This window comes from Sebastes umbrosus, chromosome 6 (assembly GCF_015220745.1).
Source record: "Sebastes umbrosus isolate fSebUmb1 chromosome 6, fSebUmb1.pri, whole genome shotgun sequence".
Lineage (NCBI taxonomy): Eukaryota > Metazoa > Chordata > Actinopteri > Perciformes > Sebastidae > Sebastes > Sebastes umbrosus.
In genome coordinates this window covers 10,208,200-10,221,559 of record NC_051274.1, presented here as the reverse complement: position 1 = coordinate 10,221,559, position 13,360 = coordinate 10,208,200, and the positions used below count along the sequence as shown (strand labels likewise).

The window sequence follows — 13,360 nt, the reverse complement described above, 5'->3', positions numbered from 1 at the left end:
TAAAGCATCCCCTGCTTTATGGTCTATTTGACTCTAAATGGGACCATAATTTACTAAATGAACATCATGCTGTATTGAAGAAGACTTGAAACTAGTGATTGAGACCATAAACTCATGTTTATAATGTTTACTGAGGTAATAAATCAAGTGAGAAGTAGGCTCATTTTCACATAGACTTCTATACAACCAGAGGAGTCGCCCCCTGCTGGCTGGTAGAGAGAATGCAGGTTTAATGTACTTCAGCATTGGCTTCACTTCTCAGAGCCAGAGGTAGCCCCTCAGCTGGCCCTTATGTTTTGTTATAAAATCTATCTACGTTCATTACAGTATAACAATCCAAACATTCAGCAACTGTAACTGGATCCTGTTCTCCAAAGCTTTCAGTCCCTGACCATCACCTCGTGAACCTCAGTGAAGTCCACAGTATTTGTATGTGTCAGATGTGCTTTGAAGTCATTCAACTTTCTCCTACAGACAACGAGCAGCTGGCTCGGTCGGGGACAAACTGTCTGGAGAACCTGGTGATTCTGAACGGGGAGAAGTTCAGCCCCGAGGTCTGGAACATCACCTGTTCCTGTATGCTGGAGATCTTCCAAAACACCAGCCCTCATGCGTAAGTCCTGAACCGCTGCTGAACTCAATCTAGTTTCAATTCAATCAGTTAAACATTTTTTAATGAAACCGCACGTGAACGTCTTGATGATGGCGTTCATTCAGTTGTCTAGTCAAAGAAAGCACCTCAGAGGGAAGTTAATAGTAAAGACTGAGGCTAACGTAGTTAAAGGTTATTGAGCTTCTGTGACAGGATGTAAGTTATTCTGATCTGTTTTTCAGTTTGTTGACTTGGCGACCAGCTGGACAGGAAGAGGAAACTGCAGATGGCAAGCATTTTGTAAGAAAATCAACAAATACTCGTATAACTTTTAACAGTAATTACAGTATGTACTACAGCAGCTCAGCAGATGCTTCATACTTGGTCTGAAACATGATAAGCTGCTTTTAACCAGTGAAACTAATAACTACTGACCTCACCACCGTGTCAGAAGTATGACACTAACCTGTGAACGTCCATGATGTCTGTTGGTCTCCAGGATGCTGATTTTGACAGCGTGTCACAGAGCAGCTATGACAGAGCTCTGTCTGAGAGAGGACACAGCCAGATGTCCAGCGACGACACCTGGAAGGGCAAGTCCAATGCTAGTGAGTGTACACACGCACACACACACACACACACACTGTAAACTCAGATTCAACCTGAAACTCTGTTTGAAAAATGGAAATGGCAGCATGTATAAAAACTAAATAAATGAGTCTATTATATCACATGTTTGTCGCTGACTGTCCCTGTAATGGATTGGTCTTCTGCTCATGTCTCCTCACCACTTGTGTTTTTCTGTTCTACAGGAGTTTCAGACCAGAAGCTGTTTGCAGGGCTGCTGATTAAATGCGTGGTACAGCTTGAACTAATCCAAACCATAGACAACATCGTGTTTTACCCAGCAACCAGCAAGAAGGAGGATGCCGAGAACATGGCTGCTGCTCAGGTAAGTTACAACAGCTACTGTATGGATAGAGTCTAACTTTTTATTAATTTAGTGTTACAGTTGAAACCCTCTCTGAAATGCTGCTCACTAATCTGAATTATATGGGGAAGTGATCAAATGTCAGATCAGCACTGTGTATTCTTAAATGGTCAGATAATTTTAGTCACAGTTGTCTAAATCTGTCCTTCCCGTCAGCGAGATGCTCTGGAAGAGTCGGAGGCTGAGGGAGGCGAGGCGGGTTCAGAGCAGGGTATGTACCGACACATGACCTCTGCACACCTCTTCAAGCTGCTGGATTGTCTGCTGGAGTCACACACCTTCGCCAAGGACTTCAACTCCAACAACGAACAGAGGACAGCACTCTGGAGGGCAGGTAAATGGAAAGGAAAAGTCCTCCATGATAACCCAGTTCATAAAACTAAACTCTTTTACACTCTCTGTATGTGACATACAGTAGAATGTGTTAGTCTGTTATGAAACAGCCTCACAACATCTTAAAATATATTGTCTAATCTCACCGCCTTAAAAGGTCTTTACTGAGGCGTCCTAGTTCTAAAGTTATTACTGTTAACAAAGTCATCTAAAACTTAAATTCAGTGCAAATAAAAATCTGTACAGCAGAATACTCTGTTGCTGAAAACTTTCAATTGTTGGATGACTTCTCTGCTGAGAGAATGTTTTCTTTGTGCTCTGAGTATTTAGGCCAGTCACACTGAAAATATCTTAATAGTCTTAAAACTAGGGCTGTTAATCAATTAAATTAGTTAATCGCAATTAAACACATGATTGTTCATGATTAATCTCAAATTAATTGCACATTTTTTATCTGTTCAAAATGTACCTTAAATAGAGATTTGTCAAGTATTTAAATGTGAAAATATGCTTTTATGTATATATTTATTATTGTAAATCAATTAACAACACAAAACAATGACACATATTGTCCAGGAACCCTCACAGGTACTACATTTAGCGTAGAAATATGCTCAAACCATAACATGGCAAACTGCAGCCCAACATGCATCAACAGCTGTCAGTGTGTCAGTGTGCTGACTCGACTGACTTGCCCCAAACTGCATGTGATTATTATAAAGTGGGCATGTCTGTAAAGGGGAGACTCGTGGGTAACCATAGAACCCATTTACATTTACATATCTGGAGGTCAGAGGTCAAGGGACCCCTTTGAAAATGCCCATGACAGTTTTTCCTCTACAATATTTAGTGCAAGTTTGGACCGTTATTTAACCTCCTTCATGACAAGCTAGTATGACACAGTTGGTACTGATATATTCATAAGGTTTTAGTCTTAACCACTAAGCCATGCAAAGCCCTCTGTTGTTGTTGTTGACCAATGGTTGTCTCTCTTTTGCCTCTCAGGCTTTAAAGGGAAGTCCAAGCCCAACTTGTTGAAGCAGGAGACCAGCAGTCTGGCTTGCAGCCTGAGGATCTTATTCAGGATGTACTCTGACCTTCAGCTGCAGAACTCATGGCCTGACATCCAGACACGTCTGCTGCTGTGAGTACAACACACGGCGGTGGTTTGGGGCTCATATATATACACCAATCAGCCATAACATTAAGACCACTGACAGGTAAAGTGAATAACATTGATCAGACTGGGTCAGAGCATCTCCAGAACTGCAGCTCTTGTGGCATGTTCCCGGTCTGCAGTGGTCAGGACCTACCAAAAGTGGTCCAAGAAAGGAAAACCGGTTAACAGGCAACAGGGTCAGACCCGAGGCTCATTGATGCACGTGGGGAGCGAAGACTGGCCGTGTTGTCCGATCCAATAGAAGAGCTACTGTAGCTCAAATGCTGAAAAAGTTAATGCTGGTTCCAATAGAAAGGTGTCAGAACACACAGTACATCACAGTTTGTTGCGTATGTGGCTGCGTAGCCAAGACCGGTCAGGATGCCCATGCTGACCTAATGTTATGGCTGATCGGGGTGTGTATATATATATATATTATATATATATATTATATATATTATATATTATATATTTTATATATATATATATATATATATATATATAGATTATATTTATAATCTATATATTTATATATTATATATTATATATATAATATATAATATCAGCAGATTTATCCTTTAAAATGTGTTTCTTTTTTTACCAATCTAACTGACAGAAAAACAAACCGTAGATCTCCACGACTCCAACGTGTGACCAGTTTGTTATTGTCTGGTTAAACGTTGAACCTTAGATAAATAAGCACCCACTGTGTCTGCTGCAGAGAAGTGCAGCGCTGGTGTTTGTTCCGTGTTGACTGAGCTGTTTTGACACATGGCTCATAACTCATTATATATTTATGAACTGTACACTGTGTGTGTATTTTGTAGAAGATATTGCCAGAGCCTGGTACAAATCACCTTGTGTTTTTCACTGAGCAGCTGCACCGGGCAGTTGACTCATGTATTACATCAAGAGAGTACGTATGTGTGGTGTTAATCATTAAATAACTGGTTTTGGTCTGCACTTCTATCATAACAATAATAATAATAATGATAATTGTACTGTAGTAGCTCTGGTACAGACCAACCACTTCAGATACATCAGTGTTGTGTTGGTCATAATCCTCTGTGTGTGCGTGTGTGTGTGTGTGTGTGTGTGTGTGTGTATATGTGTGTGTTGGTGGTCTCTCTCAGGGTTTGTAGTGAAGCTCTGGCCTACTTCATCAGTCTGACCTCAGAGAGCCACAGAGAGGCTTGGAACAGCCTGCTGATGCTGCTGCTCACCAGGACGCTACGGCTGCCCGATAACAAGGCAGGAACACACTCACACACACACACAGACACACACACACACACACACACACACACACACACACACACACACACACAAACACACACACACTCCATAGAAATAGACTGTAGATATAGATGGTCAACGCGCCTCCACTTCCTCCCATTGTACAGAAGTGAAGCCTAAATATCCCGGATACAGGAGCTGCCATCTTCAGAGTCTACGCATTAGTGATCGGGCGGTGGAGCCGCGGTATCAAGGTTCTGCCCACACACCCGCCCGAGCCAATCCCAAGCCGAGCACGGCAGCGGCTTGTTAGCGTTAGCCACCTAGCTGCTATGTTTGGCTAGAAAGACACAACAACTAACCATATGATGAAACTGACCCATATAGACCCATGTTCTTTTACACAGACTGGTGGCGGTTATGGAACGTTAAAGTTACATCTCCTCTCTCGTACAATTCAGAGCCTCCGGCTGCGACTACTTCACTCAGAGCAGCTGTCAATCACAGCTGTCGATCATGACGTCTCACCCCCTTTTTATAGCATCAAATAAGTAATTAAAACCAGACTTAAGAGATAAATGAACACTTGAACAAACATCAGCATGATAAGAGCTACCTAAAATGACAGAAACCATCTTTCGGAAAATGTATAAGACGGAGGGGGCGTGGTTCATGACCTACACTGCAGCCAGCCACCAGGGGACGATCCAGATGTTTTGGCTTCACTTTTGGGGAGCTGTCATGTCGTCCATCTTTATATACAGTCTATGACACACAGAGTATTCTTCCAACTTAACATTAGTAATAATAATAATAATACATTTTATTTAGTGGCGCCTTTCTGGACACCCAAGGGACACCTTACAAGGATCAATTTAAACATAGACAGATAAAACAAATAAAAACAACAGGACATGACAGAGACATATGTGGTGGCAGTTTCTGTTAAAACAAGACACAAACCAACGTAACAACTTGTCTTCCAGTGAATTTAATAAAAAGGCATACATTAATAACTAAAGCATCTGCAGATGGACTCACGAGAACAGCCACCTGTTGTGGACTGTGGCAAGTGAGCCCCGAATACAAAGAGTAGTCAGTATTTATACATTTAAAGCATAACACGAAGATAAGTGCAAAGAAGAAAAGAAGAGAAGGATAGAAAGTATATCAATGCGTCAGCACACAGCAGACAACAGAGCATCACAAGACATAACAAGTATTTCAGCAATCTGTTGTTTGCAGTTACAGAGACCTAAAATGTCAGGTCACTGTCCTATGGTGACCAAGTTGAACATGTGAGGCCCTGAGATTATCTAAAGGTACAGTGTTAAACTGCAGATATGAAAATTGCCATTACACATATTTGTACAGACACGTATGATGGGTGCTGATGAGTACTATAGAGAGTAGGCCAGTTTAAACAGGTGGGTTTTGAGGAGGGATTTGAATGATGTGATAGTAACATTAGTAGTTGACTCAAACCTGTATTTTCAAACATTATGGAGCTCCAACTGTGATGAAATCCGAACCAGGATCTCAAATATAAGATAATACCACGGGGAGTTGATCAAATGTATGTGATCCTTTTAATATTTACTTTTTTTATTTATTTCATATTTTTTGTGATTACAAACCCTGTTGTGAGATTTCACCAGTGACTCATGCACTCTCTGTGTGAGTGCATGAGTCACTGATGAGTCATAGCAGCCCATGACTCAGGGTTTATTTCCAGGGCATTTTAGAGCAAAACTATAGAAGTTTTTAGTTAGAAAACAACCCAGCATGCAACCTGAAGCAATAGGAAATGTTGGCGCCATGCAGCCAGCTTTAGGAGAAAATGCCAATACCACACTGACCACTGCATCAACAAAAAATGATAACAGTATTGTTAAAGTGGACTGGCCGGCACCAGTCTCTTGTGCAAGGCCTGCTGTGAGTTTTGGGAAAGTTTTCTAAAAACAAATCTTGGTTCTACAAATTGTGTTTACTTGCAATTTCGTAATTCAATGAAATTGCCCTTAAAAGCAGCAACAAACATGCATAAGTGAAGACCGAAATGGCCTCAGGACGCATTAATTAACCGCCCTGCTGTGAACTCTTTGGCCTCCCAGCAGCGCCCACACAACCCAGCAGCAACCGCCCGTCCTCTCTCTGTCCTGTATACTCTCAATAGGTCCAAATACAATGGTTACATCTCAGCACGGATTAAAGCACATACACTACGTCACTGGGTTGAATCATGGTGCTAATTTACATTTTCTCACTTCCAGTTCAAGCCCCACGCTTCCTGCTACTACCCCCACCTGTGTGAAATGATGCAGTTTGACCTGATCCCAGAGCTGCGGGCCGTCCTCAGGCGCTTCTTCCTGCGCATCGGCTCCGTCTTCCACATCGCTGCCCCCGAGGGGACGCCCGCCCGAACTCCCGCATCCTAGACTGAGCGGGTGGAGGGACGGATGGAGAACTGGAGATGAGGGCGGACATTGATCACAGGTGGACACATAGGAGACTTTTCCCCCTTCTTTTGGACTGCGACAGATTTCAGAAGGGTGACAGACTGTAGCTTTTCTGTCTCAGTTCAGGAGTCTGCATTAAAGTGTTCTCAGCCTGCAGAAAACGTCTTCACCCTGTCCTTCCTCCCTTCTTTCTCTCGGGGATGAACAGCACTGTGACCAGCAGACCTCTCTGCTGAATGTCGTCATTCATCATCCCCCCCCCTCGCCCCCCCCGACTCTCATCTCAAAGTGTGACAAATGACAAGAAAAGAACTGTAAACAAATAATTTATTGATATTGTACCTGATTTTGATGGTTTGTTTTGTTTTTTTAATACTTAACAAAAGAAGTATATCTACATGCTGAAAGCAAATGAACGATACCATTGAATTCGATGAACTTTAACATTTGCCGTTTCGCGAAGAATCTCTCGGCCACCTGTGCCTGTTAGAAGATGATGATGACACCATCAGTGTCGCCCTTATTGTGAGTTTGGTGATCTAATCAAAACATGTTGTAATATCTGAACCCCTCACGTATCGATGCCCATCCCAAAGCATTGTTTGTCACTTTAATGTCTATGTTCCCTCTTGTTGTCTGTGTTATTCAGTAGCAGGCTGTTAAAGACACTGAAGCGCTCAGCTGCAGGTGAAAAAGCATCTCTACTGCAGCTTTGTTTGTGACGTCTGCTCTCTGGGACACAACCGTCCTGTCGTCTTTACAACTCCTTGTCAATGAGATTTTACTTATTTATTTTTGCTCACTTGCTTTAATTTGTTTTATGATTCATTTTCAGGATGATTGCTGGTTTACAATGAAAGGTTGATTGATGGACTGGCTGCTTCCCTCTGCCATGCATTCCTTTAGAGTGTTGACCCAGTGAGCCTTACAGTGAGGGACTCAACATGGAGTCAACTCGTCCTGGCTTTAGAATTACAGCTGGCTCATAAAAACGCCTCTAATCCATCAGTTGGCCCTATAAAGTGACACAGTGGTTGTCTAGTTCCCTCTCTCTCTTTTGCACATCTGTTACCGACAGTATGCTCATGTATTAACACCACCCAGGGTGCATCAGCTCGCTCTGGATGGTCGGAAGGCCCATCAGTGTTGTGTCACATTCAACAGTAAGAGTTCAACCACAGAAAGGTTCAGAGATACTGGAGTTCTCTGGATCCTTCGCAGTTTATTCCATGCCTTTTTTTTAAAAAGAAGGATGTATGTAATTATTTAAAGTGCATTTAAATATTTTTTGAGAAGCATTCCTTCCCTCGCAACTATGGATGTCTACTTTTTCTTCCCTAAAGCTAGGGAATATATAAATATATATATGTATACAGTAAATGAAAAAAGCAGACTGTAAAGTTTTCAATGTAAGATACATAGAAATGAAAGTGCTATACGGTTCTATACATAATATTGTGATGTAATCTTCCAAACATTTGGTGAAGTAATCAATAAATCTGAATTCTGATCCACTCTAAGTGAGTATTGATTCAGTTTTAAAGTGCTTAATAGAGCTTTCTCACTTGTTGCTGTTTTTTTAATGACAGGTCCAGGGTGTGCATGGTAATGTGTACACAGGCTGCTATAGCTTCACAGAATGGAGCCGTGATTAATATTCGTAGTCACACCTGTGCTGTTCCTGCTATTATGAGACAAACGATTTGCTCAAGGGCATTATAAAGCCAGTTTGAGCCCTGCATGTTTGCCAGACTTTAACCTGAGTTGAGACGTAGCTCTTTAACCTCACTGACCCTCACATTTGTATTTAAAATAAGTAATTTATTTTTTTTCAATATTATATTTATTGTTTTTTTGTTCATTTTGAAACAACAGAACAAACATTCACAAACGTCCCCAGTAATAACATTCTCGGTACAAAGAAACTTAACAAACCTAATATTGATATAAAATAAGCCAGTACAGATACAGGAAAAACATCAGACGTTTAAATAGATAATTCATACGACACCTTCTCACACAAAAATATATCTCATGCTGTATATACTGTATATGTTCTTAATGTATATGTTCTTAATATGCCCTGTACAAAGTATTTGCTTTTATAATTGTAATATGACTTGTTATTTGAATGGAGCTTCCCAGCAAAAAGCATTTCACACGATTGTATCTGTATAACTGGCGTGACAATAAGCATCTTGAATTTATTATATACAAAAAATAGATAAGTAAAAAGAATATACACGAGTAAAAAATTCAATTCAATTAAAAACAATAAAATAAAATAAATTTATAAATACATATATATATACTGTATATATATATATATACATACATACACATATATGCAAGCGCAGTAGGGTGTTTCTATATAAAGGTGTCCACAGGGTGGCGCTGTGCTCTAGCTGGTAGGGTGCCTGAAGCGGGCTACATTTTTTGGGGTAACAAAGGTTACCATGGAGACCTCTCACATCCTTTGTTGTGGCTAGTAAAGCTGAGAGCTGCCCCCTAACAGCTGCTGCATGGAGCCCAGTTCAACCAGCAACTAGATACTAACAACTAGCAACTAAACTCACGAAGCGGGTCAGAACCGGGTCAGACCGGGCCCAACAATAATAAATGAATGAATGAATGAATAATTAAACATATCAAATGAATACATATGAAATACTAAATGCTATTAATGATAATTTAAAAAGAAAAACAACCGCCTCCACAAAATGTAGTTCAGAGAAAACCATTATTCCAATTGTGTAAATACTTAGTCAAACTAAAGAATACATTTCCAAAGACTGATCTGACTTCTAAAATTACAGTAGATAGATAGAATTGATTAAAGGAAACTGTTCACTATTACAGATTAATTTCACTTCAGAATAATAGTAGACCTCCTCAGAGTATTACTCAGACAGTATCAGGACATCCTGATGTAGAATTTAAAAATGAATGCCTTTAAAAAATCTAAAATATGTGCTATCTTCCCTCTAAATTAAGATTAGAATGAAAGGGAAACTGTCCACTATCACACACTTATGTAAATTCAGGTTGTTAGTAGACAACCTGAAGTGTCACTCAGAGAATATTAGGACATCCTGATGTAGATTTCCAAAATTAAAGCCTTTAAAAAATCTCAAATATGTGCTATCTTCCCTCTAAATTAAGATTAGACTGAAAGGGAAACTGTCCACTATCACACACTTATGTAAATTCAGGTTGTTAGTAGACAACCTGAAGTGTCACTCAGAGAATATTAGGACATCCTGATGTAGATTTCCAAAATTAAAGCCTTTAAAAAATCTCAAATATGTGCTATCTTCCCTCTAAATTAAGATTAGAATGAAAGGGAAACTGTCCACTATCACAGACTAATGTCACTTCAGGTTGACAGAAGACAACCTCAGAGTGTCACTCAGAGAACATCAGGACATTCTGATGGAGAATTTCAAAATTAAAGCTTTTTAAATTCTCATATTTGAGCTATCTTCCCTTTAAATTCAGATTAGAATGAAAGGGAAACTGTCCATTATCACAGACTAATCTCACTTCAGAATAAAAGTAGACCACCTCAGAGTATCACTCAGACAGTATCAGGACATCCTGATGTAGAATTTCAAAATTAAAGCCTTTAAAACATCTCATATATGGGCTCTCTTCCCTCTAAATTCAGATTAGAATGAAAGGGAAACTGTCCACTATCACACACTTATGTAAATTCAGGTTGTTAGTAGACAACCTGAAGTGTCACTCAGAGAATATTAGGACATCCTGATGTAGATTTCCAAAATTAAAGCCTTTAAAAAATCTCAAATATGTGCTATCTTCCCTCTAAATTAAGATTAGAATGAAAAGAAAACTGTCCACTATCACAGACTAATGTCACTTCAGGTTGACAGAAGACAACCTCAGAGTGTCACTCAGAGAACATCAGGACATTCTGATGGAGAATTTCAAAATTAAAGCTTTTTAAATTCTCATATTTGAGCTATCTTCCCTTTAAATTCAGATTAGAATGAAAGGTAAACTGTCCATTATCACAGACTAATCTCACTTCAGAATAAAAGTAGACCACCTCAGAGTATCACTCAGTCAGTATCAGGACATCCTGATGTAGAATTTCAAAATTAAAGCCTTTAAAACATCTCATATATGGGCTATCTTCACTCATTCAGATTAGAATTAAAAGGAAACTGTCCACTATCACAGACTAATGAGTGACACTTCAGGTTGTCTACTGTCAACCTGAAGTGTCACTCAGAGAATATTAGGACATCCTGACGTAGAATTTCAAAATTAAAGCCTTTAAAAAATCTAAAATATGTGCTATCTTCCCTCTAAATTAAGATTAGAATGAAAGGGAAACTGTCCACTATCACACACTTATGTAAATTCAGGTTGTTAGTAGACAACCTGAAGTGTCACTCAGAGAATATTAGGACATCCTGATGTAGATTTCCAAAATTAAAGCCTTTAAAAAATCTCATATATGGGCTATCTTCCCTCTAAATTAAGATTAGAATGAAAAGAAAACTGTCCACTATCACAGACTAATGTCACTTCAGGTTGACAGAAGACAACCTCAGAGTGTCACTCAGAGAACATCAGGACATTCTGATGGAGAATTTCAAAATTAAAGCTTTTTAAATTCTCATATTTGAGCTATCTTCCCTTTAAATTCAGATTAGAATGAAAGGGAAACTGTCCACTATCACAGACTAATCTCACTTCAGAATAAAAGTAGACCACCTCAGAGTATCACTCAGACAGTATCAGGACATTCTGATGTAGAATTTCAAAATTAAAGCCTTTAAAACATCTCATATATGGGCTCTCTTCCCTCTAAATTAAGATTAGAATGAAAGGGAAACTGTCCACTATCACACACTTATGTAAATTCAGGTTGTTAGTAGACAACCTGAAGTGTCACTCAGAGAATATTAGGACATCCTGATGTAGATTTCCAAAATTAAAGCCTTTAAAAAATCTCAAATATGTGCTATCTTCCCTCTAAATTAAGATTAGAATGAAAGGGAAACTGTCCACTATCACAGACTAATGTCACTTCAGGTTGACAGGATGACAGTAGACAACCTCAGTCTCACTCAGGGAACATCAGGACATTCTGATGGAGAATTTCAAAATTAAAGCTTTTGAAATTCTCATATTTGAACTATCTTCCCTTTAAATTCAGATTAAAAAAAAAAGGTAAACTGTCCACTATCACAGACTAATCTCACTTCAGAATAAAAGTAGACCACCTCAGAGTATCACTCAGTCAGTATCAGGACATCCTGATGTAGAATTTCAAAATTAAAGCCTTTAAAACATCTCATATATGTGCTATCTTCACTCTAAATTAAGATTAGAATGAAAGGGAAACTGTCCACTATCACAGACTAATTTCACTTCAGGTTGTCAGGATGACAGTAGACAACCTCAGAGTGTCACTCAGAGAACATCAGGACATTCTGATGGAGAATTTCAAAATTAAAGCTTTTAAAACATCTAAAATGTGTCACTATATATCACTCTATATTATATCCCAGTCAGGAGAGGACTCTCTGGTCAGAGGACGAGCTACATCTCTCCTGGTTGAAACTGTCTCTCCTCTCTGGGACTCCGGCCTGGAGGCCTGGACACAGAGAGGCTGCGCGTGGTGCTGGAGGTGCTGGAGAGTTACGCAGAGGACGTCGCGCTGTGTGGGCGGATCTGTGTCAGCCAGTAGCTGGCTAGGAGATCTCCGTCGGCGTTAGCCAGCCAGACAGGACTAGCTATGACGGATAGGACTACTCCTCCTGCCGGGGTCTGGATTGTGAGCCACCAGACGTGATTTAATGGAGACCACCCTACAAGTAAGAGTTTAACGTGCTGCTGATGAGTGCGGTGGTTGTGTTGGTGGATAATAAGAGATAGATGCTGGTAGAGAGAGAGAGAGAGAGAGAGAGAGGGAGGGCGGCTTCTCCTCTCTGGATCCGGCTACACAGAGGAAGAAGGAGGTCGACAAGATGTGGAAGAAACACGTAAACCTGCGTTGTGTTTCCTGCTTTTCACCCTCTAATCTAATCCTGTTTGACGCAGAGAAACTGTAGTAAATGATTTTCTGGGTTTACAGTCAACGAATGTGTGAGTCCACTGTGTGTGTGTGTGTGTGTGTGTGTGTGTGTGCGTGTGTGTGTGTGACAGCCATCTTCAGAAAGCCTGCATGTTCAGAGCTGCTGCCTTCAGTGTGTCGGAGCTGTGTCTGTGTCTCTAATGCGTCCTCAAGAATTAGTTTAGTAATGATTGCTGGTGTGGTGAAGTGTATTTAGAGCTGAGGACACAGGGTGGTGCCCGCAGAGAGAGAGAGAGAGAGAGAGGTGTCTGTATGCGTTGTGATTAAAGGTCTCTTCTCCTCACAGTGCTTCATGACAGGAGGATGGGAATGGCCTGTGCTGCCTTCAGGGGCTCCGACTAAACCCCGTTCATCCCCATTGTGAATTAGACTAAATTAGAATTCAAGATTCAAGATTCAAGATTCAAGCCCTTTATTATCATTGTGTAGTACAATTAAATTAGATTGTGACAATCCCATAGGTGCTAAAAAAGATAATACA

At 40.2% G+C, this 13,360-nt stretch overlaps 1 protein-coding gene across 2 annotated transcripts in view; it reads left to right on the top strand.

The window, feature by feature from the left end:
• The window catches only part of arfgef2 (ADP-ribosylation factor guanine nucleotide-exchange factor 2 (brefeldin A-inhibited)), a 29,914-nt gene extending 21,627 nt beyond the window's left edge, over positions 1 to 8,287 (top strand). The window contains exons 32-39 of one of the 2 annotated variants that reach the window (XM_037773099.1): positions 475 to 613; positions 835 to 892; positions 1,092 to 1,200; positions 1,405 to 1,544; positions 1,740 to 1,917; positions 2,922 to 3,060; positions 4,209 to 4,326; positions 6,585 to 8,287. In XM_037773099.1, the coding sequence (XP_037629027.1) occupies positions 475 to 613; positions 835 to 892; positions 1,092 to 1,200; positions 1,405 to 1,544; positions 1,740 to 1,917; positions 2,922 to 3,060; positions 4,209 to 4,326; positions 6,585 to 6,749 (1,046 nt within the window). In that variant the 3' untranslated portion in view covers positions 6,750 to 8,287. The remainder of the gene's footprint in view (positions 1 to 474; positions 614 to 834; positions 893 to 1,091; positions 1,201 to 1,404; positions 1,545 to 1,739; positions 1,918 to 2,921; positions 3,061 to 4,208; positions 4,327 to 6,584) is intronic. The other variant, XM_037773100.1, reaches the window with a different exon arrangement.
• Positions 8,288 to 13,360: the final 5,073 nt, after the last annotated feature.